Genomic DNA, 27,336 nt, shown 5'->3' on the forward strand with positions numbered 1-27,336 from the left:
CGCAACGCCACGCAACTACGCAACGCCACGCAACTACGCAACGCCACGCAACTACGCAACGCCACGCAACTACGCAACGCCACGCAACTACGCAACGCCACGCAACTACGCAACACCACGCAACTACGCAACGCCACGCAACTACGCAACGCCACGCAACTACGCAACGCCACGCAAACACGCAACGCCACGCAACTACGCAACGCCACTCAACTACGCAACGCCACTCAACTACGCAACGCCACTCAACTACGCAACGCCACTCAACTACGCAACGCCACTCAACTACGCAACGCCACTCAACTACGCAACGCCACTCACACATGCAACGCCACTCACACACGCAACGCCACTCACACACGCAACGCCACTCACACACGCAACGCCACTCACACACGCAACGCCACTCACACACGCAACGCCACTCACACACGCAACGCCACTCACACACGCAACGCCACTCACACACGCAACGCCACTCACACACGCAACGCCACTCACACACGCAACGCCACTCACACACACAACGCCACTCACACACACAACGCCACTCACACACACAACGCCACTCACACACACAACGCCACTCACACACACAACGCCACTCACACACGAAAAACCACTCACGTTGCCAATAGGTCTCGCAGTACGACAGTTGGAGCCATTACAATTGCAAATAACAATGCCTTTCACTTTGGTTATCATTTTAAATACATAAAGGGCTTTGTCATTTACAAAACCAATAGCTCCAACTTTCCTACTGCGAGACCTATTGGCAACGCCAGTGCTTGTTTTAAATTAATCACAGTTCCTGCAGCAGAATTTTGAAGTTCTGCCGTGCTTTAAATGACTTTTACCGCTTTTTAGGTTTTGACTAGCGATGCGCACTTTGTGCGCATGCGCTAAAAACCTTATGAGTTAGAGTGGGGAACAGGGACCCGCCCCACTCTCCAATTGGCTAGCTCCATAAATGGAGGCTAGCCATTGCAAGACACGTTTGTCTGTCAATGCAGGACCAGATTCTGGGGCGTTCCCGAGAATTTTTGGCTTTTGGCGACGTCAGCCGAAAGCCTGTTCTCGGGAACGCCCCCGAATCTGGTCCTGCATTGACGGCACCCGGAAGAAGTCCAGGTCAGGTGAGTGCTTGGTTTTTTTTTTTGCCCGTTCCCACCCCCTCTCCCGCTCTCCGTGTCTCTGGCCCCGTTCCCGCCCCCTCCCGCTGCCTCTCACGCTCTCCATGTCTCCGGCGCCTGTGAGCTGGACTCTATGTTTGCTTTTGTAGTCGCCCTCGGCTAATGAGGTCTGCCTCCTGCTCCTTCTCCGTGTCTTATTGCCTCCGCCCCCTGTGTGATGTCTAATGGGTCCCTGCTTCTGTCTCACTTCACCGGCTTTGCCCCCAGCTGTCAGTGCCCTCCCCCCACCCCCCCACCCCCCCCAAACACACACAGATTTACTTGACACGCATTCAGAGCGGGTCGGGAGGGCGCATGAAACGCATTGATAGATTATTGCACGTGATTGGCAGTGCTTGATCGAGTTGGACCGGCCCCCTGTCCTGGTGAGCCCTGGCTCCAGGCCTGGTCTGTCAAACTCCCATCACTCTACCCGGCGGTGACGTCTTGTCGATTATTTAGTGTTGTGAAAATATTCCTTATTTGTGACCTGTGGTTATGGACCGACCGACCAGGAATCTTATTCATACTTTAGCCCCTCGCCGGACGGTTTTTCCTCAAAATATTCATCAGTCTTCACAGGACACAGACGTCTCACAGCGACAGAAAGCCGGCTAGAAGCCGTGTGCCTGGAAAGCAGTGGTGACGAAACCATAGAATCATCTCCTCTTTGGGAAGGTTCGCGCCAATTCTGCCAACTATTTCAAAAATAGACTTTCCCTCTTTTCACTGTGCACTAATGCACCATAGCCGCACCAAGTCAGAAGTGCACCAGTGTGTGAAAAGCAGGACACAAACTAACAGGCTTTTCCAAGTGCGTTGTACCCATGCTCTGGGGATTCTAGCACCTATTCAGGAAATACTGAAAGTCGAGGAGCTTGCAAACAGAGCCCGGCAACCGAGTGTGGTGGAATCTTTATGCAGCAAACCATGCTTTCGTCTCTATAGGTTGTTGACGTGTTTTACCACTCACCTGTGTAAAAGTGCGGGATGGCATGGGCATTCAACGTTTATCTCTGTTTCCAAGCTCCTGTGCTCCGCTTTTCCAAGTGCTGTGGCAAAGAAAAATCAGCAGGTGTAAGTCTGATATCTCCAATCTCAAACAGTTCGGAACTCAGAAGCTCTGGGGGTCAAAGTGATAACAGCTCTATGGAGGTGACCAGGCGCACACTGTGTGCTGGTGTGTGTTTGAAGGGACCCAGCCAGGTGTTTCACTTGGTGGGGTGCCCTGTCCAGGCATGCAGTGCAGCGCCCCCAGGGGTCCCGCATTTCCCTGCTAGAGCCCCTGCATTCTCCAGTGCACGCACGCCCCAAATCAAAGCCACGTCCTCTTCATTGACCGTGCAGCGGAAGGAGTCACGTGTTCAGACACGTGACATTACAATATAAGGCCCATTGAATGGCATGCGTGCCCTGTGGGCAGTCATCGAGGTACCAGGGCTGCTGGAAGCCTGGGGACGGTCGCATCGCGCGTAGAAGTGGCTTTGAATGCCGCACTTTAAAGATTTGTGTGACACTTAGGAGACACTTTTGAAATGTCCTTCAGAGCTCATTTTTTGCAGATTTTGGGCTCCTCTGTTTGTGGTTGGCCTCAATGCACAACATCAGTAAAGTACCTGCCGGCCGTCAGTCAGTGCGAGCCACTTCCCGCTTCTCGGTGCTTCATTTGTAAATGTATGAATACTGGAGCCCAGAACTCTGCTCGGAAGCGCGCGGCCGACGCGAGTCAATGTCAGCGCGCCGAGTACCAGGCTGTGCAGGCTTTAATGCACACAAGGAGTTCCCTTTAATTCTCTTCCAGACACTCTGCCCCTTTAGCTCACAATTGCAGGATCCTTTGTGACGTGGTTTCTCTTCCTCCTTTGTGTGATTCTCCTCGATGAGAATATATAAGCGTCGGTGCCCCCCACCGGCTGAAATTAAGCACTGCTGCTTCTATCTTGACCTATGCGTGTCTCTTGATCTGATGCTTGTTCCCACATCACTGTATCTTCATCCTGCGGAGCAGAGTGATTCACTTGGTCTGGGAGCTAAAACTCCCCCTCCCCCTTTCACCCGGCCTAGGAGGACACTTACTGACTTACATCCCTTTAGGAGCCGGGAGCCAGCCTGCGGCGTGCACCGGGTCGGTAGGAACCCTTTCTCGCCTTGAAAACAAGCATGGATTACTTAATGAATGAAGGATACGCTGCAGCCTACGCCGAACCGCCAGGCTGAGGTCTCCTCTTTTTAGGACTAGCTGCTGATAGTTTCAACGGTGTGCCTCATGTCCGCACACAACACACACAGAAGGAGGCTTTGGGGCAGCCCCCATTGGCTTCTCAGCCCTTCTATTTCTAAAGTGAGATGATTTTACATGTCTTATTTACCTCGTGGACAGAGCTCAGCCATTCAGCTAAGGGCATAATATTTCAATTACTGGGGGAGGAGTTTGGCTAGGGCGGTCGACCTCGAATCTGGAGAACCCGGTTCGAGTCTCGGCAATGCCGCTGAACAACCTGTGATTCTGGGCAAATCACTGAATATTCCCGTGCCTAAAAAAATAATGAACGTGTGTCTTCATGTAACGCAACTGGTGCTATGTAAAGCGCTCTGATACCTGATACCCGGTCAAGTTCGCGTTATATAAATCTCCGTAAAGAAGAAAAATACGCTTCTCCATTCTCAACCAGGCCTTTTCTAATTTGCAGGAGAAACGTGCCCTCAATACACAGCTATCCAGCATTAGTAGACACCTACTGGGAAATGCCTCTAGTTTCTCGCTTAGACTGTGTCCACTGCCTTACTTACTGAGAGCGTTTCTAGCACAGAGACACACCGGTGGTGTAACCAGGCGCTTTCCTGTATTTTTCAAGTTGAATTTCAATTGTCCTGTTATTTATTTATTCATTCATAAATATACATGTTATTTGTCACTCTCAATGGCTCGCTCTATAGGTTTGAAAGTTTTTGCATCGTCCGCAATTATTTCCACCTTTGCATTGTGAAACTCTAGTCGAGGAAAGGCTGTCGAAGCTGTTCTCCCATAGTCATACTTGATTTGATGACTCTTTGTTGTCTAATGTTTGTACACATGTACTGATGCACAGCTTCTGTTTCTGCATAGGGTGTCCCCAGTTTGATCCATTCTTACATGGAATACCTCTTGCACGCGATGAAATATTAATGACCATTATGGTTTTGTGACCGTCCATTTTTTGCATTTTGACATTTCGGTGAACTTTTTAATCCCCTGTTGGCGGGAAGAGTGAGTTGTTTAATAAAGAACTGGCTTTGCCAATATGCAGAGCCTATTTCTCACCAGCTTTTCTGTCCAATAATCATTAATCAGTCAATCGATTTGTAGAGCGCAGCTTGTCATCCGTGAGGGTATCCGGGCGCTGGCAGGGTCCGGGTGATCAGCCAAAGTTGATCACACGTTTTTGTCCTCCAGTTTTCCGAAGCTGCATATGTTTTGCCATCTCTTGAGAGAAGTGGGAATTATTTTGGGTTCTAGTTAAGCGCTCAGCTCTCATTGTCCAACTAAGCACTGCACTTTTAAAACTCCGCCCCACTGTCTCCTCTGATCTCAGTCACTGGAGTGAGTACTGATTTACTTGGCCTCAGACTTTGCATCTTTTCACCTGTATTTCTTCTCAGTTACAGGTTGAGCATAACCTGGTTTTGACAGGGCTTAATTTGTGAAACAATAAGTGCCAGGGCTCTCGTTAGGAGGCCACTGCAGCTTGCACCAGTCATTGCCCCTGACATGGTGCCAGTGATAGTAACAACACAACTACTAACCATCGCACTCCTACAAGTGTGACAATTTGGATTATTTTGGGCCCTCAAAGCTATAAGAATGGCTTGGGCGGCAGGTAATAGTCATTTTTAATGTACAATGAATTAATAATTACCTGTTATGTTCATCTATAAATTAGTCTGACAGCGCCACCTTGTGGCAGACTGTCACAAGCGCCGGTGTTGACAATTAAGTGCCAGTGCCAGTTTCCTTGAAACCACTGGCTCAAATTAAGCACTGGGTTTCAAAGATATTTTTTCAGACATCTGCTGCGTCACCTAAAAACAATTGACTTTTGGCTTCATCAAAGTCTTCCGAGATATGTCACCCTTGCAGGAAGTCCCTCCTCCGTGCCTGAGGCTTTGATGACAAATATTGGTACCTGTTTCCGATTTCAGAACTTGCTACATTTCCAATTTCCCCATAACAAGGACTAACTTTGTTATGTCAATTAAAGGTGTTAAATCCTGGAGTTCCTAAAAGGGTGTTGTTTTGCAAGGTCCCTCAGAGTCCAGTGTTCTTCTGTCTGCTGTAAGATTTCTCTACCCAGGTATTGGAGTTAAGCTGATCTTACAGATGCTGTAAAGTGCGCCCGTGGTTGTAGGCCAAGATGCGCTTCTCAGACTCATTACCTGTCCAGTCTCTTTGTTGCTGTGGTTCCCAGGGGCACCGGTTTCATTACTTCCAATCTACACCGCATGGATCTTCGATTTGTGGGGACACCTTCTAAGTAATCGTTCCTCTCCTCCTAGGGCTGTGAGGGGGGCATTGATGGAGCATCACATTAAATCAGTTCCGTTTTGTATCTAAGCTGTCCTCGTGCTCAGGGAGTTCTGTTTGCTGTAAAGATGGCTGTAGGTTTGGTTTGACACAGGTTCACCTTCTTCCTGCACTGAAGTCCATAAGATACCTGCTGTGGCTGTATGTCAGAACCACACACAGGCATTTTTAGGGTTTGCCTAGCCAATGCGTACGAAGTACGCATGTGCTAGGAAAAACTTAATGATGTCTGTGTGTGGGGACTGGACCGTCCCCACTCTCTCATTGGCTAGCTCCATAAATCTGTCCGTCAATCTTGGACCAGATTCGGGGGCGTTCCCGAGAGTTTTTGGCCTTTGGCGACGTCACGCTACGTCAGCCAAAAGCCCTCAGGAACGCCCCCGAATCTGTTCCGGCATTGACGCCACCCGGAAGAAGTCCAGGTGAGTGCTTGCTTTTATTTTTTGGCCGTTCCCACCCCCTCTCCCGCTCTCCGTGTCTCCGGCCCCGTTCCCGCCCCCCTCCTGCTGCCTCTCACGCTCTCCATGTCTCCGGCCCCGTTCCCGCCCCCCTCCCGCTCTCCGTGTCTCCGGCCCCGCTCCCGCCCCCCTTCCCCTGCCTCTCACGCTCTCCATGTCTCCGGCCCCGTTCCTGCCCCCCTCCTGCTCTCCGTGTCTCCGGCCCCGTTCCCGCCCCGTTCCCGCCCCCCTCCCGCTGCCTCTCACGCTCTCCATGTCTCCGGCCCCGTGTGATTCACTTGATACCAGCCATGGAAACTGGACAGACTGGAGGTCTCAGGGCCACTGCAGAGAAATGGGGCAATAGCTCCTCTCCAGACTCCCGCACCCTAACCTCTCCCCCATACGCTCTTCCATCTGTGCACAGCGCCAGGCTCCACTTTAATGGCAGCGCGGCGCACATCGTGTATAGAGGCCAGAGACGTGCTGTGCTCCTTGGGGTCTCTCCTGCCTCTCCCTCTGAGCACAGGACACTTCGCCACAAAAAATAAAATACACGTGCAGATCGCGTGACCGGGAGCAATCGTCCACCGCGACGTGAGCACTGCACACACCGATGCTGTTGATTTAAATATATCGGAGTCCACGTTGCCAGGAACGCGCATTGCTGTCGGGAATGCCCGAGACCCAGACATTGGCATCAACGCCCTGCAGGGCTATAAGCTGAGCAGTAACCTGCATTTTGTCCTCGAAGAGACAGAAAACAATGACGGGTACAAATATGCAGAGCTCGTTCCTGAGAAGGGTTTAGACCGAGAAAAACAAAGCCGTCAAGTTTGTATGTGTGTGTATCTTGCCGACAATTTTTTCATTGGCACTAAATGATTTTCTGCTCTGGAGAAATAGTGATCCAGGGTACTAAGGCAGACCACGAGGAACTGAAACACCTCATTGTTTCCGGACATTGTTGCATACCATGAAGTATTTTCCCCAATGCAGAGTACACAGCGGGCACAGCGGCCAGGACAGCCCTGGCGCAAGTCTTCACCCGCCCCGTGCGAGTTCCTGACCCAGCTAGTGCTGCGCTTTCGAGTACCCATGGGCGTACTTTTCTGATTCTAAATGCAGCCTTACTTTCACATATAGAAAAGGTACAATAACAATCCTATATTTAGCAGGTCAATGACAACGGGTGGAAGGACACCTGAGGTCAAAGAGGACTCCCGGCTTCTACAACACAATAATAAGAGAAAAAAAGTGCGGACGCAGACCTCAACCCCCCTCCCCTTCCATAGCAGCACCTTAAACTGGGGCAACCTGTCCCCAGCCTGGCTAAGAAAGAACAGCTCCACGAGGCAGTGTAAATGTCAGACAATGCGCTATATAAAAACTGTCTATCCACTCCTTTCTCCCCGTCCACCACCAGTGTTCAGACCCCGCCTCCTCCCACAGACATTGCAGCCTCTCCTGGGAGCAGGTCTTGCTCCTACTAATGGACGTTAATGGGTTTCTCCTCCAGGTCGCGCCTGCATTAGCCCAGCCTGAGCTCTCTGATGGCCGCAGAAATCAGCCAAGGAAAGAGTTTTCCTTTAGAGCCACGGTCCCTGGTTTGATCCGGGGTATTTGCTAACAGATAACACCTCCGTGGCATCTTTCTGGAAGGGGGGGGGAAGGGGTTGGTGTTGTTTACTCATTGCACAGGCCCTATGTATTGTACTCTCTAGGGGCTCGCAGTGTGTGGATGGGGGCTCGCAGTGTGAGGGGGTGCTCTGTGTGTGGGGGGGGGCTCGCAGTGTGTGTGGGGGGCTCTGTGTGGGTGTGTGTGGGGGGGCTCTGTGTGGGTGTGTGTGGGGGGGCTCTGTGTGGGTGTGTGTGTGGGGGGCCCTGTGTGGGTGTGTGTGTGGGGGGGCCCTGTGTGTGTGTGGGGAGGCTCTGTGTGGAGGGGCTCTGTGTGGGGGGGCTCTGTGTGGGTGTGTGGGTGGCATTTGCGAGAGATTAGGCTATTGCCATTGTAAATGACAATGCCATTTATTTATCTGTTTTCAAAACTAACACATAAATAAAAATGTTGTCATTTACAATGCCAATAGCTCTAACTTTTACAAAGGCAAAACCGTTGCATTGTAAATGCTTGTTTTAGATTGAAAGACTGACCCGGTGACGCAGAGTCAAACCTGAGAGATAACATTAGAAGCGGATTACAGTAGTAAATCCTTACTGGTTAATAAAAAATGATAAGGATGATCAATGAATTTTTTGTAATCAAAAATACTTTTGAATTTATCCTTGTGTTCGCATACAAGCAGGCCAACTACACACTATAAATGAACATGCTCTATAAAGATCCTTGATGGGCAGAGGAAGTAACAAACTACCATACAAGCAGTGGAAAGGTTAAGTATTCTTGGTAGTGATTCCATGGAAATTCTGAAACTTACTGAGCAAATCTCACCAGTAAAAAGCTTCAAGCCAATCACTAGTTGTGAACCAAACTATCGCCTCAATGTAAAGGCAAAAGACTTCGAGTCATTCAGGACAATAAACTCGATTGATGCACAGGTGAACACATTGCTTTCTGCTTGACTATAGCTCACAGATAATGCAGTTAAAAAAATCTGGTAAAATCTCTTGGGTGAATGATGCGGTGAGACCATATCACTCTGGCAAAGTTCTAGTCTAATTTCAGACTAAGGGCTTCATTTAGAGTTTGTCAGACAGGGTACATACAGTGAATTATACAAATGTGGTGGTGGGGGTGGGGGGGTATCAGGTCATTTACTTTTTGTTTTTCAAAAACAAGCTCCTGTACAGGCCACCCGTCAACTTTAAATAAGCCCCTGGGTGCCTTCATTTGACAGCAATACTTCTCTCCTGGAGGTTTGAGCAAAGTTTCCTGTTAACAACTAAGCAGATAAAATACAAGGTTATGACGGAAAGTTTATCAGAAACCCTAGGAAATAAATAAGACTTGCTGTGCAAGGAAGCTTTATATGGAGCATAGGAGATCACAGAACCATCCTTCGAAATTTTTCACAAGTACGCATGCTACAGCACACATTTCATGGCACTAGTAGGATAAGCTTAGTTCTCACAAAAGAACCTTGCAGCAACTTTCTAAACTCCATGTAGTCACTGCATGGGAGCTGAGGAATCTTATACATCAAACCTTGCAGATAACCAGCAATTCCATGTTGATTTAATTCCATCAAGGAAGGTTATGCGCTGAAATCTACGAGTGCGGAGATGGCATATGCAGCTGGAAGGAGCTTTGTGAAGCACTGAGGGGTTAAAACACACAGAAGGGAAGGTAATGGAAACACCATAATCGACTCCCCTAATGGAACTGGAGTAATCTGTGTTGTCCTTTAGGATCTGAACCAAGAAAGAAGCATCTTTTAAATCTACAGGCACTATCCATGCTTCAGCAACTTGAATATCTCTGGAAAGATGGATGACCACGCATCTTGAACACTTGATACAAGAACTGTGTTTAGAGAAATGAGATTTATCACCGGGCACAAGCCTTGGAAATTCTTACGCATAAGAAAAATTTAACTGACAATGCCCATAATGTACCTATAGGAATTATACTCCATTTTTTGACCAGTTCTGTCATCTTTAGAAGATAGGTTGCCGTGCTGAGGGGAAGATACTTTTTTTACATTTATAAATTAGTCTAGTTGTGGAACCCAGAGATAATGAACATTATAGATCTCTAAATCATTAATGGGAGCAGGATTACCTAGCTAAATGAGCAGGAAGAATGATGCCTTTGCCTCTTCCACCCACAGCAGTGTCTATTCTGTTGGACTAGGGCTGCAACTGCCACCACCTTAACAACGGCATCTGCAGAAGTGGCCACGGCTGGAGCCCTCTACCTCATCTATTACTGATGAAGCACCCTTCCATGCTTGTTTTTTATAAAAGATGGACAGTGTAACTGAATAGCCCTTGGGGATGCAAGGTGGAGAGAACCTTGAAAATCTACTTAAGGATGTGGCACACAAAGAAGCCACTGGATGAACCACGCTGATATGTTGGGGTCTTAAGTGATTTTACATTGCATAAGGAGATGGACAGATTTACAGTGCTTAGCAGTAATTGTGGCATTAGCATTAGCCAAGAAACATCACTTGCTCTGTGCCCAGCCCTCAGGTGTACAGCTTACAGGTTCATCTGGACCAAAAGCTGCAACCCTGGACATCTAGAAAGTGAGCCTGTCTGCGCTAAAAGGAGCAATCAATACCATTCCTAGGGTTTATTGGGTAAGGCAAGTTTTCCCTTTACTCCTTGGCCTCTGGCACTTAGCCTGGACAGTACATCTTGGACTCTTAGAAGGCAAGCTAAGCAATAATTTATAAAAAATATACCACATCTCTTTCACCTCCTCGCTGTTTCCCCGATAGGAGTAAGTTAAGTCTTCATCTGATGTTTAAGAAGGCAATGTTACGTTTCAGACTTCACCTATCTTGTTCGGGGGCGCGCTTCTTTAGCATTAGATGGCAAGTGGAATCTTATTTTCTGGGGGGTGCGGCAGAATGGGAGGCAGGTTTGAGTTTGGTACGACGGTTTCAGTACTTGTGCTTTCCCATTCTTAATGGTTTGTCGCCATCGCAGAACCCTTTCGTAAATAGTGGTCTAAGGTGCTAGTTTCTTAATGAGCCCAAACTACGGCATCCAAGAGACAGAAGAAGATGGCCACTTCTTACGAAATAAAAGAACCTTAGAAATTGAGTTCTGCCATGAGAACAACAACTGCTGCAGCTTAAGCTCAGATCAAACTACGATTTATCAAACGTGGTTCTAGGTAGGGGAGGTGAGTAAGGAACGAAGGCCAGGGTGCCCCCAGCATAGTTTATCATCATCAAATATAGTAATATAAAGGGTAAGTGGATGAGCTCATTGAGAAAAAAAAACTTCATGGGCAGGTCGGGCTCACTCAACCCTGAAGACCTGAAATATTAGTTAAAGTACAGTTTTGGAAAATGTGACCTTGGATGCTACCATGAGGTCTATGTACTTCTATGCTCAGTATCGGTCTTCCATATGATATCTGCCTCCTAGTCTTTAACAAAATCTTGATTCTTAGACAGAGGACCAGTTGAAGGCAGCAGCTGTTAGCAGCTGTTAAGCCTATGGAACCCTAGTAAATGGTACCCCTGGAGCCTACTGCAAGAAACCTAAAGAGGGTCCCTAAGGGCTGCAGCATGCATTGTGCCATCTTAAGGGACACACACTGGGTGTACCATGCCTGCAGACACCCCTACAGCCATATGACAGGGTACACTATACTAGAAGCGTGGACATATCTACATGTGTAGGTATGCCCCTGTGCTGTCTAAGTCGAGTCTTAGATATTACAAGTGAACAGGGAAGCCATTTTAAGTACATGTGCTGGACACTGGTAATAACGAATTCCCCAGCTACACTATGGCTTTACTGAAACTAGGGATGTTTGGAATCAATCATCTTGGATTAACAAACCCACACTGATTACAGTTATGGATTACATGCCCCCAGAGGGCACTTTAAAGGTGCCCCTGAAAACCTACCGTGTACTGGCTGACTGGCGTAGACCAGGCTGCCACCACAGAATGGTTTCTGATCCCCTGCAGGTGAGAGCCCATACTCTTCGGGGTCAGAAACAAATCCTGCCCGGCTGAAGGTGTTATTATCGCCTCCAAGCAGGATGGCTAAGTAATCAGCATATCAAGGCAGGCAGTTTCAAAGGCCTCTTACTCCTACTTTGATATGCAACCCAAGGCTTCCCCGGACAGGGGAAATGCCACCCCCTGCCTCTGGCCCATTTGGCACCAGGACAGGTGGAAAAATTAGCTAGTCTGGAAGCGTGTTCCCACCATCAGGCTAGCTCCACCCCTAAGGTGATCTACCTGATGTGTCCCCAAAACATAGAATTCCACCCTCTTGGCTGAATTAGGCTCACTGGGTCAATTTTATGCCCCCTTCCCACAAAAAGTGATCATATAGAGGGTGTAGACACCCTCATGGTAAGGAGCTCATTGGCCACTACCGATCACTACCCTTAGCGCCACTAAATTGAGTATTTAGGAGGCACTCCTGGTGTCAGGAACTCAGACTCAACGGATCCAGAAAAAGAGGACAAAGAAGAGCTGTAAGACAACGAGAACTGAAGATTACTGAGGACTTTTGGCATCAAACCCTGCTGGTTCCAATCTCAACAATTGTGACTGAGTGAGCAACTACCAAGAACCACGTTAGGTTGCCAACCCTTCACAAATTGCCAGCAATCTTCCCTTGGAGAAGCTACCCCCCTGCAGTCCGCAGGCACCGAAGAAGCAGAATCCGGTTTACTGTGTTGCAGTTCCCGACCAGCCTGATGCAGCAGCTCTCTAGGAAGAGGTACCTGGCCTCCTGAAGGTAAAAGGTGTCCCCCCACCGAGTGAGAGGACACCAGGATCAACCAGAGCCGCACAGTACTAATATCTGGGGTACGAGATCCCTTGCAGCAGCCAAGGCCTGTTACAGTCCAGTCAGGACTTTAACAGCCACCTAGACTGAGCAGCCGTCAAGAGACGTCAGCACAGCAGAGACTAACTTCCAGTGGCCCAGCTGTCCTGATTGTTGCACCAGCAACCGGCAAGACCAACAACTGCAAGGCCATAAGATGCACGAAGCCCAGCTGACCATTCCCCTCTGCACCCAAGCGCTCCAGCCTAGGTACCGATATACCGGCTGTGCCCGCTTACTCACAGGACCCTTGTGACCCAAGACCCCCCCCCACCCCCCGTTGGGAGCTCCCAGACTTGTCCAAAGGTTCCCCTCTGCAGCCTGTTTCTATGTGCTCCCTGCTTTCCACCGGCATATCGTGCAAAGCTACCATACCGACCAGCACCTCTACACCCAGATGCCCCAGGGCAGGTGACAAGTAACTGCTGGTAGTATTTTGGACCTTGGTCCCCTACAACCCTAAGTCCCGAAGGAGACCCCCAGAAATGGACTGTAAATAACGGTTTGTAACATATGCCTTTTCTCCCATAGGGAAGCATTTCTGCGTAAAGACGTATTCAAGTTAACTATTTACTTACCTGTGAAATCCAATATTTTAAAATGTACTTACTTGACAAGGAAGTCTTTGGTATCAAAATGACATAAAAACACAAGTTATTTTACTAAATTGGTTTCAGATTTATTCTGGAGTGTGTGTCATTTATTGCCTCTGTGGGGGAAAAAACGCTTATCATTAACCTCTGATAAGCTTAAACTGCTAGCCCACACTACTACAAAAGAGAGCATTTAGTGTTAACATTTTTGACTCTGTAAACCAATAAGGGTGGCCAGGACTGTTTCCACAATATACCTCATTTTGGTCCACTATATAAAATGCCAGCTTCCTACACACGGGAGAATGCAGAATTTATTATTGTTGGCACAATAAATCTAAATAAAATAATGGCCCTGCTGAGACTAATATTATCCTCCACGATGCACTAAAGACATTGTTACATGAGGTACAATCTGTTACACCATCCTTCACCTGACCCAAAAGCAATGCAAGAATATCTGGCTCCAAGTTCTTTTGCACCAAATGGGCCAGTTGGCCTTACATTTGGCTATACCACTGGGCAAGAAAGCTGCAGTATATGTGGTCGTTCAAAGATACAACTCGGCCAGAACTATGAGATATGGAATTGCTCTGTGCTAAATATATACGTAACTGATGCGAAGTTTTTTTAAACAGAATCAAAACGTAACCTTCTTTGGCCCCAAGGGAGAGAATCGATCTGATATTTGTGGCTATCAGACTAGATATTTTGATCACAAAGGGTCATTTCCTACTCATAAAAGAAATAACAAGTTACCCATACCTTGAAGGACAAAAATTACAATTTGTTGGCAATATGCCATGTGGTTTCTTTGCATTATGTCAGTGCTAAAGAAGCCTTGAACTTGAGTGATCTATAGCACAGTGGGAGATTAAGAATCCCATAGCAGCGTAAATTGCAAGTTCTGAAGGTGAACTAACTGCATAGTATGGGAATTCAGAATTTCATTAGTAAACAACTAAAGACAACTAAACTCCTGTGGATTCTTTCAATATGGCCCTTTTCGGAGTTTATGCCTTTGTAAGAAAATAGTGTTGAAGGCTCAAGAAGATCCATCGGACTCTGGCAAAATCCGCAGCCACAACAAAGAATTACATACATTATGGGAAATAAAAGAGGGGAAAAGAAAAAGGGAGAGAGAAAATAAGAGACAGAAAGATACACAGAGAAGCAAAGAGGGCATGTAAGTTTAAAAATCTGGATTTAAAGAATTTACTTTTTGTAATGGTTAGCATGGAAACGGGTTATAGTGAGATTCAGACCTCTGTTTTGATTCTTCTTATTCTCTTTTTAATAACGCTAATTCAAGTGTCTGTGTAGTAATTATGCATATCTTTCATTTAAAGCATGATCACTCTCCGCTATCAAAACCAGTTAATTTGGCCACTATTTTAGAAGTGGATCCAAAAAGTTGGTCTAAGGCGGGAGAAGAAATTATACTTCACTCTAATAAGCTGTACCCCTGGATTTGTAAAGAAGCGCACAGCCAGGACACTGTCAATAGTTAGATTTGGATCCAGCACTTCCATACACTGGGGCATCAATGAAAAATTTAGAACAGATGTGATTTTCATTTCTGAGCAATGTATAAGGCAGGACTAGAACATGTGTAAAAGGGGAAAAAAAAGCAAGGAACCCTGATTTAACAATTGTACTTCTGTTGGGAGAAGTAATTCATTTATACTCCAGGTCTACAACTGGGAGCCAAGATTATAATGCCTATCTAAGTCAACTTCCTATATGTGTCCTGTGTTTAGATCTGAAAGTTCAATCTTCACTTTTTGAACACAATAAACAATGATCACAATGGCCCATCATTGCAGACAGCGAACCTAAAAAACAAACCATATGGGGAGAAATATCATTAGCAAATGCACAGCTACGACCAATGTAACACGCTCACGCAATCTGAAAGATTTGAGAAACAGAAGTTAAACTCATACTGTATATCCAGGAAACCGTCATACATGTTCATCCAGGGCTTTCTGCACTAATGGCCAACATTCCTTCAAGTAGGCTTCTCTGTATTTTGGAAATAATGTTGCAAAGCTGCTTTCTTCTAGGAGTCCCTTTGGGTTGTCTTCCTTGGTAAAGGTTGGTTCTTTCCATCCATCTGGAACCGTTAAAAGTTCAGAATCTGGAACTGGGGAAAGAAAAGGTTGAATTTAGATTTGTTTCCATGTTTTTTTTCCGTTTTTTTAATTTCAAATCTTTTTTATTAAAGAGACAGGTTTTACAAAGAAACGAAAAGAAGAGAAAACAAAACAAAACAAAACATACATTTGATTACATTCATGTATCAACGCAACCAGAGTTTCACAACTCAAGTAAAAGAGAGCATCAGTCATGTGTAACAAATGATTCTCTAATGAGGAGGTAAATGAACAGCATACATAAACAAATGCAATTATAATCAGAAGGATGGTTGCAATAGGAGTGGTTTTGGAAAGGGGAAAATCGAGAAGAGAGGCGAGGAAGAAGGAAAGAGAGGGAAGGAAGAGAGAGAGGAGAAGATGAAGAAAGAAAGAAAGAAAGAAAGAAAGAAAGAAAGAAAGAAAGAAAGAAAGAAAGAAAGAAAGAAAGAACGACGAAATTGGCATGAAGTCAATAACAGCTATTAGGAAACAGTCATGTGATGTACTCCAAACCGTAACAAAGGAGATAAAGCGCCTACTTTGTGCTCTTATAGGTGTTCCTATAGGTGACAGGAATGTGTTCTAGATTAGTGAATATGACCACTGTGCTAATCTAAGGCGGATCATAACAAAGTCCCATAGAGTCAAGTGAACTCCAGAGCTTAGAGTGCGATTTTCGCCATGGTGATGAGTGTAGTGCATCATTGTCTGTGCCCCTTAAGGAGGCCAACCATTCATGCCATATCTTGAAGGAAACATCAGATGCACTTTTCCATTTGCTTAAGACGACTTTACACGCAAGTGTAAGCATGAGATCTATTAAGTGGCGGTCATGATCGTTCACTAATCTTGAGTCTAATGCCCCAAGTATGACATATTCAAATTCTCTGCTAGGTTTAATTTGAATTTTATCAGTGTAAAATACAGGGTTCAGAATATCAAAATCACCATTAATACAATATAATTTTTTGATAAAGCATGTAGATATCATAAATGAAATATTGCATGGTAAATATATGTTTGCTATTTAAGGGTACAATATATAGAGTAGGCACAAAACTGATGTTTTTCATTTAAAAAATTGCATTTATTTCTAGAAGCTCTCCAAAAATGAAGCTTTCAGGCTGAGAGCGTTGCAGCTTTTTGGTTAGCATCATATCCCTTTAGAAAAATTAATGACATACATGAATTATGAACTATTTATACATGTTTCTCTTTAACCCCTTCACTGCAGGGGCTATTACGCCGCAGTGCTAAGGGGGCGGGGCGGCCGCGCGGCGGCCGCATGCTGGTGACGGAACCGCTCCGTCATCAGCTGCGGTGGCGCTGTGCTGATGACGGAGCGGTTCAGTCATGGCCCGCCCCGCTCAATGGAATGCTCAGCGCAGGCGCGGAATTCGCGCCACGCAGGAGCGCCGGGCGGGCCATGACGGAACCGCTCCGTCATCAGCACGGCGCCACCGCAGCTGATGACGGAGCGGTTCCGTCATCAGCAGGCAAGGGGTTAAAAAATATTCACACGATAATTTAGTGCATAACAAATGCAACTCTGTTGTGATTTCAGTATTACAGTAAATCAGTCAATCATTAGCATTGGTCAAGTTTCATTACCAAAGTTCTAAGGTTGGCAGATAAATAAAACAGCAAGAAACAAAGTAGTCCCTGTTCTAATATTTCATGTTAATTTAGAAGGGTTTATATATCCAGACACTAGAGACTCCTAAAAAGAGATGCCGACACAGACAGCTCAACGTCTAGAACAGGAAGGAAAGGGGATCAAACAGTACAACTTTTGAGCAGTTTCCTGAGCTCAAAGAAGTTAGTTGTGGACTGTATATCCAAAAGGAAGGGCGTTCCAGTGGTGGGGACTATTAGATATGGAAATTAATGGCCACCTGACCTGGAAAGACAGACAGAGGGCTGTCAGCCAGAGCCAAAGAGAGGGATTTGAGGATTCCAACAGGTCTATGAAAATATATTCTTTTACGAATGTATCAAGGGACAGCAGCATAGATAGCCCTGTGGGACTGGCGTGGGAGTTTCTAGGGCCTCAATAATGGCACCAATAAATTGAGCAGCCCACTTGATATTATCTGCTGTCCGGTATGGTGTTAAGTGGAAAGCATTAGTCAAATTAGTATTATTTATGAGATTCCAGGAACTGGATTGACTACTAAGAAGTTTAGAAGGGACCTTAATGGCTCTGTGACTTAGAACTATCGAGAAATTAAGCAGTTAATCTGACCAAGTAAGTGCCTGGGAAATTCTACATTGACAGCATTAGATTTGAAAAGAAATCAGATCAAGACTATGTCTTGAGTAATAAGTGGAAGCTGATATTTTTTTTTAATGTAGCTCAAAGTCTCAGGGTCATCCCCATCAATAATGGTGTAAGTATCCTACATGTCTTCCTAATGGAGTTTGAAGGAACTTGGTGGTGGTTGTGGAAAGCTGGCTCTGTATATACTATACCAAAGTGAGGTATAGTGTGAACAGAGTCCAGGGGAACTCCAAAGGTAGGCAGAGGTAAAAGTTAGATAGAACCTTACTCTCTATTTGTGGTAGTGTGGTCGAGCAGTAAGGCAGCATCAGAGGACAGTGTTAAGCATTTGTTGTACACACTCAGTCAGCAAATGAAGTCACACTCAAAGACAGAACTTCAGACCAATTGTTTTTGCATAAAAATATTCTTTTAGTTATTTTATTTTCTAGAACCAAGCAAGCCTGGCACAGGTACGCAATAAATACTTTACAGTAGTAATGCAGTTTGTAAACAATTTGGATTGATATAGTAAATGTACTTTGATTTGACTTACAGTATTGTTTCCGAGAAATGCAATGATTTGTAAATACAGTATATAGACTTGAAGGGGATTTTCCGTAAAATACCAGGTAAGTTACTTTTTGGATGACTTTTCTTACTCACAGTAGTATGCCTGGATACTACTCTGGGACATTTCTTGCAAACAGGTAAGTAAAATCGTTTTTTGTTAAACAGTGTAATTTTAAAGAATTTGTTTATGTTTTCCAACTCCACACTTCTTATCTTTGGCCCCATAAAGATAAAAACCTTTTACGCCAAAAGGAAGTCAGACAAGCCCGTCCAAGTGGGCCGTCTCAAAAAGAGTAACGTCTCTTTCATTACAGCGGCTGCCTGGCGAGCGCTTGTTGCTTTAGCATCATACATTTGCCTGAAATAAAATGTCCATGATCGAACATTAACACAAATTTTTCCACTTTTCCTAAAACTTCATCAAGCACCCCAATATGACTCCCAAACTATATTCGTATCTTTAAAAAACAATCTTCATTTTGGGTCTGTGAAAAGATTCTTATTGAAAATAAAACAGATTAGTAAGTGGACCCCTCCGCTCTCTGTCGACCTGTCTTGGTAGCAGCCTCTGCTTGCAGCCCTTCCTCTCCTGCCCAGTGCGATTCTGGGTCCCACGTGCCGACCCTCCCGACATCTCCCGACCCTGCCGTTCTGTCCGAGTCGCAGAGCTGAATAAAGTTATCCTTGTCGAGTGTCTCTGTCAGCAGAGGAGTTTAGGCTCGCACCAGTGTTTACAGCCATAACTTCCCCTCCCACCTCCTCCCAGCGCAATGACGTTTGCGGCGGCCTCAGGCGCTGATCGGGAAGATGGCGACCGCCGACAGTAGCAGCCCCAGCACAAAACATCCACCGCCCTTCCCTGGGGATGAGGAGACAGCGACACGGAAGGGGAGGACATTTACACTGGCGGCAGCGTGAGTGTCACTAAATGTTATGTGGGAGCCCCCTAAGTTCTGGATTTCGGAAGCCTTCCTCACAGGCCTGTCAGAAAACCTAGTGCTACGCCTAGGGGAGTTGACCAGTAACTGTTTTGGTGCAGTTGTAATGCTGAGTGCTCTTTGTTTCGAGAGGTCGCTAGTACTGTTTTGAGTGTTGCTAGCATGGCCTCTGGAAATGAATGTGGATGATTTACGAAGTAGGAGTTAATGTATAGGATATTTGAACATGCGCTAAAAGGTACACTCTAATGTGGCTATAAAGTAGGGTCTGTGAGATGGTGTTGATATTGCGCATATAGGTGATTTTGTGCTTTTAAGGGAAAAAATACCTAGTGACGGACTGCTGTATGAGTGGTCAATTAAAGTTTAGGAAAGATTTTTTTTTATATCTTGTTCCTTACTCTTCAGCCAACCCATTTTCCTCTACACCAACTGAATCTGGAACAAACTATTTTTAGCGCTTTTATATTCCGCTGCCTGTCGCCTTTCTGTTACTTAAGAGTTATTATGGTGTTGCCAAAAAGAGGAAATTGAGGTTCAGTCGTCATTGTTCGATATCCTTCATTTGCTACCAGTCAGTTTTGTGTATAGTTCATTTGAAAATATTTCAAAATAAGTCCATTATTGGCATGACAAACTATCCAAGTTTTAGCAAAGTTACCCAGTGTATAAATGAGAAGGCGGTATAGTGGTACTTAAAATGTTTTTGTAAATGTAAATCCACCACAGCATATTACCCAGGTTTTAAGACTCAGAAAAATTCTCTGTATCACCAAATCTATTTTTGACGGCCAAATCCGTGAAAGGTGTTTCACCGGCTGGGCGCAGGCACTGGTGTGGATATTTAGAATATAGGATGGTGGAATCTAGGCAAGCGATCTAAACTCATTATTTATGGCATCTGTGATCCTGAATGCCAGTGGGGGTGTGGTCAAATGCATGGCTCAAACGAACAAAGCCAATAATAGAAAAGAAGCAGGTAGAATAATATATATGACACGAGGAATTGGAAGGACATTTGTAACCAAAACAAACCAATACTTTCTCTTTAGTATTACGTTGTGATGTATTGCTTCATGTTGGTGGAGAGAGACCCACTCAGATACGTCCAGGTTTGTCCTGATGGGCACGCTCCGGAAGAGCAGTCTAATGGTGCTGCAGCATGGTTCATGTCTAGTCTAGATTCTCCTAGATATTTGCTCTGCCAACTTATATAAACAAAACACAAAGAAATGTTGTCCATATAAGAATTGTTCTAGCTAAAGAACCTTCTAGGCCCTTTGCTGTACTTTTTCATGCATCACATGTTCATGCAGGTACTTTTTAGGTTTCGCCTGGCGAACAGCTGCGCAAGTAGCGTTTCGGGCAGGCGAAATCTTTTGAGAATAGTATGTGGGCTTTGTCCCGCCTCTGTCTTCCATTGGCTAGCTTCATAAATGGAGGCTAGCCATTGGAAGAGATAGGCGTCCGTCATTGTGCGAGGCGATTCATGGGCGTTCCGTCAAATTTTTCTCATCCCACCCCTTTGTGACGTCATTCCGGCGGTGGGCGGGTGTTTTTTTTTTTCTCTTTTTTCTCCCTGTGATGTTTTCGTCTTTTTCGAAGTGCCTTTAGCCGGAGTGGTCTCGCATACTCAACGCTGCATCATACTTCAGAATCCCAATATAAATTTCATTCATCCGCAGTCTCCGTCTCCGCTCCTGGCTTCGGGGGGGGGGGGGGGGGGGGGGGGGGGGGGAGGGGGAGTAAGAATACTCAGCTTGTGTACCCCCACGCCCCCCTCTAATCTGCAGCTTTGTAGCTGTAGATACCAGCCCTAGATCCAGTGTACGTGTTCGGGCAAATGTCTGTCCCCGCCCCGAGAAGACCTCTGTAAGGGGCGGGGGTTGCTTAATTTATGAAAACAGCGACTGCGCCTTCCCCTTGTATACCCCCTCCAACCCCACAAGAAATAAAACGAGACCGAAAAATGCATCTTTACTCAGCAGAATATACTCTGAAGCGGCTCGTTCACACCCGCTAGTGGCCACCTCTCTCGTCCACTGCGGAGAGAAGCCCTACTTTTGTGCGCTCCCCCACTCTCTGACACAGGTGTCGGGCGCAGCTCCTCAGCCCCTTGGCCGAGCACAGTGCCTTCAGGCCTGGGGCTGTGTTATGTGTTTTCTGCGTGGTGTGAATGTGCCCTCAAGCAAACATCTTTGGTTGAACACCCCCACCTCCCAATTATTTGGACAGAAAACACACCACCCCCACCCCACATGCAGCAGCCGCCTCCGTTCATTTCATGAGTGGGGGTGGTAGCTGGTGCCCGTTCAGTGGTGTGGTGGGGCGCAAGCTGCCTGGAGTGGGGGGCAGCTCGTATTTCCCAGCTATCCTCATTACTCAGTTCGTCCTGTGACCTCTTATCCCGAGGGCGGGGGGCGGTGGTGGTGCTGCTGCTGCTTCGGCCCCCCCCTCAGCCTTCCCATATACAGGCGGTGGTGCAAAGGGTCAAAGGCCCCAAGTCCGCCCGCCCCCGGAACTTTATAAATAACCCCCATTCTGTGCTGACATCAAATGTAATAGTTCAATGAATGCGTCCTTCGTCTCGGGAGGGGTTGGGGATGTCGGTGACTTCCCAAAGCTGTTCGAAGGTGAAGGTGTTTTGTCCTCTGTGGGCTGTCACGAGGCGGCCCGCTCTTGCCCACAAGCAGCATGCTCCCGGGGGGGGGGGGGGGGGGGGGGGGGGGGGGGGGGGCGGGCGGCACTGGTCCCGGTTCATCTAAGCCAGAGGTCTTCAAACTTTTGTAGGTTGAGCCCCCCAGCTGAATTTTTTTAGATGCTGGGCCCCCCCACCACCTGACAAAAATTTGTGGAATCTGGGACACTACATAATCGACTGCCAAGCGCATATCACGAGCCATATCCGTCAAATAATGTTCTACACAACAAGAATGTTTAGTAAACTACAGGTTTGTGAGAGGGTGTGGTGAAATAACAGAGGCTTATTATACAGTTCAAAACACAATTTTCCAAGATAAAATGTGTGCAAATTGTTTTTACTAGGATGCTTTGTTCCACACATGACATAGATTAATAATACCACCACCAACATAAATGTGACGGGTGTGCATGTTTTTTACCACAGACGGTCAATCTGTGGATGGATATTTGCTACTGCCATCCTCAGGTTGTGCTCCACATCTAGTCTTAAACGGTACTCAGTCCACTGCAGCCTCATGGTTTCCCCATACCTGTAACCTCCAATATTCCAAGCCTATGCACCACAGTGTCATTAACTGTCTAGCAAAGCCTCTTGCTAGGGTCAAACTGCTAGCGCCGGTTTTCTCCACTCTGCATTTTACTGGCACCTCTGCAGGCACAGTGTCTTGGGCCACGTCATGGTGAAGTTACAAGACTAAGGGAAGACACACCAGAAGCAGGTGTGTGAGAGGTCAAACGTGCAGCACTGAGGTATGTTGGTATGGTCCAAAGCAAGGTGGCATCCTTTTCATTTAATGCTCAAAAGGCTTGGCAGTTCTGAGCAGCTCAGAGCTGCAGTGCCTGCCAGCCCTCTGTTAGTAAGGACTGCAGTCACGCAGTCTGTCTCCGGCTAATAGTATATGGGTAAATCAAACGGTGAGGGGGGAAGAGTGTATGGGTGAGGGTGGTGAACGAATGGACCAGGCAGCCAACACAGCAATAATAACTGAACTAATGCCTGCCTTGAGGCTGGTCGCCTTGCAACTACCTTGTGCCCTGAGAAAGAACCCCTTCCCGTGCCCCTGCCTTGCTATGGACGCCAGCAGCACTGAATTGAGAGAACCCGGAAAGCAGCACTGGAGCCATTCTTGCACATTCAGGGTTTCCCACTCACTGGTAAGGTTGCTAAATACTGCCATACTGGCCATTTGTTCGTGACGATTTAAGGCTTAAGCATGACAAAATTATCAAAAAAGATTGTCTTCATAAAGTCTATACATTTTACAATGGACTTTGCCTTTATTTACTTTAATTAAGAGACAGTTATCTTTAACTTCGCAGCTTTCAGAACACTGCAAAGTATACATCGATGAGGGGAAAAATCTCGGCTTTTTGTATGAACCCGGCGCGAGCCAAGAAAACACAATACAGATCTTGCCACTTAACACCAAGTACGATAATGTGGCCCATCCGTAGCTGCTTCCTGTTGTGTATTTCATGTGAATTGTAACACTGTGAAACGTGACTTGCTAATCCTAAACACTTTGCATACTGAGATTACTAGTTTTCTCTTTTCCTAGCAGAATGAATGCACATACAATTTCCACAGTACAAAATGCACCTAGTTATGAATAGCAGATGTTTTTTGATCAATAGGAAGTGCTCTGCAGCAGTTTAAAGATCTTTTTCGAGTTTCTCACAGCTCAAAAGGTTATAATTCGTAATATTTATCCATTCCCATGGACTTCATTGCTTTGTTTTGCTCGCGAGGAATTGTCACTTATAGTGGTTGAAATGTCACTCATAACTGCAATGAAATAAAAACAAAATTTCACACATAGCAATCTGAAACCTTGGCAGCTATGTCTTGAGCAGCACATGAAGAAAGGAAAGCCTGTGAGGCGGCGCAGACATGAGGCTTGATTGATCACAAATTTTGAACCGTGCTTCAGCTGCGGTGGGAGGCAAGGAGTCTCCTCTGAAATCAAAGGCGAAGGAACAGAACTGTCTTCCTTTGCTTTCGGTTTAACAGAGGAGACTTTCTGCCTCCCACCGCAGCTCTAACAATTAACCCCCTCCTGGGACGGTGATTAACAGAGAAAAGCATGGGCTGGTCGGCCCGATGATTTCCCCTCCCTCCCCTCTACCGGAGTTCTCTAGTGAAAGACAAATGTAAGATTTTCAGGTGGAGTGCGCGCCCCCCCCCTGGATGGTATAACGCCCCCCTGGGGGGGCGCGCCCCACAGTTTGAAGAACTCTGATCTAAGCATTTAAAAGCGACGACCATCCCCGCAGCTTTATAAATAAGAGATTACGACCCTTTTCGAAGACCCCATCCCTGTCCGTTTTAAGTAACACTACAGTGCTTGGAAGCGACGCCGGGTTTTATTTTGCTGGGCGCTCACCCTTCTTGAGAAAAGTATCCCCTGCCCATTGCAGGAAGGGAACATTAAATATGCTGACTTTTTTTCTTGTTCGGATCACACGATGCTCCCAGTCATCCGGCGTGACATAACCGCCGGTTGTGACCGTGAGTTTGTATTTTAGCGATTAGCGGAGTCGCCCCCTCTGTAGTGTAGAACCGCGTGAAATGCCATGGTGCACCCTGTATTTCCCCAACTCCACCTTTCATCATTCTGAAAGAGCTCACTTATCTCCTTCGCATGGAAAGACAATGTATACATTTCCAGCCTTCCTGAAACTCTCTTGCTGCTGCCTGGAACTGGAGGGGGTGACGGGGGGTGGGGGGTCGTCTGAGAGGTCCCTCCCTGGCCTGCTTTCAATTAAAAGCTGGAATTCGGCCTCTTCCCTGCCTCGGCGGAGCCAGGAAAGAGCCGGCAGGGCAGCCGGCCTCTGCTTTCAATCATCTGTCTCGCCCCTGCTCTCCCTCCCTTTTGTGACCCCGGCGTGGCAAATATGCGTGAACTGATGGTGTGGTGGGGGTGCTGGGAAGAGAGACTTCAGATGGGGGAAGGGGGTCTCATGCTACCGATTAACACCGATATCCTGTTTCAACCTCTCATTTACTTTTCAAAGATAAAAAACACACACACATCGTGGCTGTCTGTGTGGGTCGATGAGGGTTTTTTGAGAATAGTATGGGGGCTTTGTCCCGCCTCTGTCTTCCATTGGATAGCTCCATAGGTGGAGGCTAGCCATTGGAAGAGAGAGGCGTCCGTCATTGTGCGAGGCGATTCGTGGGCGTTCCGTCAAATTTTTCTCATCCCGCCCCTTTGTGACGTCATTCTGGCGGTGGGCGGGTGTTTTTATTTTTTTTTCCCCCGTGATGTTTTTGTCTTTTTCGAAGTGCCTTTAGCCGGAGTGGTCTTGCATACTCAACGCTGCATCATACTTCAGCAGTGCAAGCTTACTGCAGATTAATGCAAATCGATTTAAACAATGTAAGAAATCTTTTCTAAGCACGTCAATCATTTAATACTGATGGCATTGTTGTGACTCAGGGGTTAGTTTGCCTGGTGCAGAGATCGGCGCGTCTCCAGCGGTCACAGTTTCCCATCACCGAGGTACGAGTGCCCTGCACGTCCCAGGTTCCAGTCCCTGCAAGCCTGTCCTGCAGGCTCACGCACATTCTGCTGTGGCGTGCGTGTAACGTGCGTGTAACAGCAGAAGCGCCCGGGCGGTGAATGCTCATCACAGTGATTTGTGTGAAAGTTGCGAGTCGTGGGTGCAGTTAGATTATATAAATCAGTGGTTTCATGTATTGTTTTACAGATTTGCTTAACATGCAGATGAACCGGTCTGAGTAAAATAACTCATCGGCCGAAGCGTCTGTGCCAGACGTGTGTGTGGCCGGAGTCCCAGTTTCCAACCCCAGTGAAATAGCTTGTGATGTACTTTGCTTCTATAAGAATAGCATACGGATATGCCCAGTTCTCCGCCATGTGGCAGAGGCTGGTTTCGTCTGTGTGCCTATTTCGGGCAGCCCTCAGCTGTTTCCTGTGACTCAGGCAGGGCCCTGGCGGTGAAAGGAGCTGAAAGTGTGTCTCCAAAGCCGTGAGTTTTGTCTAAACTGTCCAAAATGGCCGCCAAGCTCATTACTACGGCCACTGTCCGCAGAGCCAGTCTTGTAGTCACAAAGAAGGCCGTGGAGGGACGTGAGGTCATGACCCCGTCCTCCCTTCGGCCATCTGCTGCGCCGTGCAGCGACTGCACACACTGGCTGGATGGATGGGAGACAGACACAAGTCCTCTGGCGCTGACAGCACTTCGACACCCAAAGAATTGAACACGCTTTAAAGTCTAGTCAGGTACTTACAAATCTTCAAAAACACAAACCTGGGGTAGGATAGCACTCTGGCTAGCAAGCTCAATCCATCCTTCCGGCCCTATGCATTCTGGTAGGTGTGATGTAAAGTAGCCATTTACTCGCAGTGATTGCATTTGTGGTTCTTTACGATATCGCAAGATTTCGATTGCGGTATTTTGAATGCTCCGGTAACTTTACTGAGGACAGAATTATGCATCACGAGCAGAGAACCCATTGAAACATCAGAACACTGGCCATTTAATTACTTTTACTACATTTTGTGACTGGTTTCAAATCATTTATGAAATATATTCAGGGCATGCAGAATGAACTACAGGAGGAATAATGATGACTTCATCCTGTAGTTCTTTACGATATAGCGAGATTTCGATCGCGGTATTTTGAACGCTCCGGTAACTTTACTGAGGACAGAATTATGCATCACGAGCAGAGAACCCAATGAAACATCATACCGTGAGTTGTTACATTAACATATTCCATTAGTACAAAGCCATATGCAAGCCGGTTAAACTAGAACTAGTCAAGTCAAGTCAAAATTTATATAGCGCGCTACTCACCCAGAGGGTCTCAAGGCGCTTGGGGGAGGGGGTGTTCGTTACTTATCAAATAACCAGGTTTTGAGTTGTTTTCTGAAGGAGAGGTGGTTCTGTGTGAGGCGGAGGTGGGTGGGGAGAGAATTCCATGTTTTGGCCGCTAAGTAGGAGAAAGATCTCCCACCCATGGTGGATCTTTGGATGAGTGGAATCGCGGCGAGGGCTTGATTGGACGATCGTAGTTGGCTTGTGGGGGTGTAGAAGGTCAGGCGCGTGTTTAGGTATTTAGGTCCTAGGTCGTAGAGGGCTTTGTGTGCGTGGGTGAGGAGACGGAATGTTATTCTCTTGTTGACGGGGAGCCAATGGAGGTCTCTCAGGTGGCCGGATATGTGGTTGTGGCGGGGGATGTCTAGAATGAGTCTGGCGGAGGCGTGCTGAATGCGTTGTAGTTTTTTCTGCAATTTGGCTGTGGTTGCGGCGTAGAGGGAGTTTCCGTAGTCCAGTCGGCTACTGACAAGTGCCTGGTTGACCGTCTTTCTTGTTTTGGTGGGGATCCATCGGAAGATTTTTTTGAGCATATGTAGGATGTTAAAGCATGATGATGAGATGGGGTTGACTTGTCTGGACATCGAGAGGGAGGAGTCCAGAATGAAGCCCAGGTTGTGTGCGTGG

General features: G+C 46.7%; 1 protein-coding gene across 1 annotated transcript in view; it reads right to left on the reverse strand.

Annotated features, from left to right (window-relative positions):
- Positions 1 to 27,336, reverse strand: part of KRR1 (KRR1 small subunit processome component) — a 188,054-nt gene that overhangs the window by 124,295 nt on the left and 36,423 nt on the right. The window contains exon 2 of the mRNA XM_086918997.1: positions 15,223 to 15,398. Coding sequence (XP_086775123.1) covers positions 15,223 to 15,398 — 176 coding nt within the window. The remainder of the gene's footprint in view (positions 1 to 15,222; positions 15,399 to 27,336) is intronic.

Source organism: Lissotriton vulgaris, chromosome 1_1, assembly GCF_964263255.1.
Source record: "Lissotriton vulgaris chromosome 1_1, aLisVul1.2, whole genome shotgun sequence".
NCBI lineage: Eukaryota > Metazoa > Chordata > Amphibia > Caudata > Salamandridae > Lissotriton > Lissotriton vulgaris.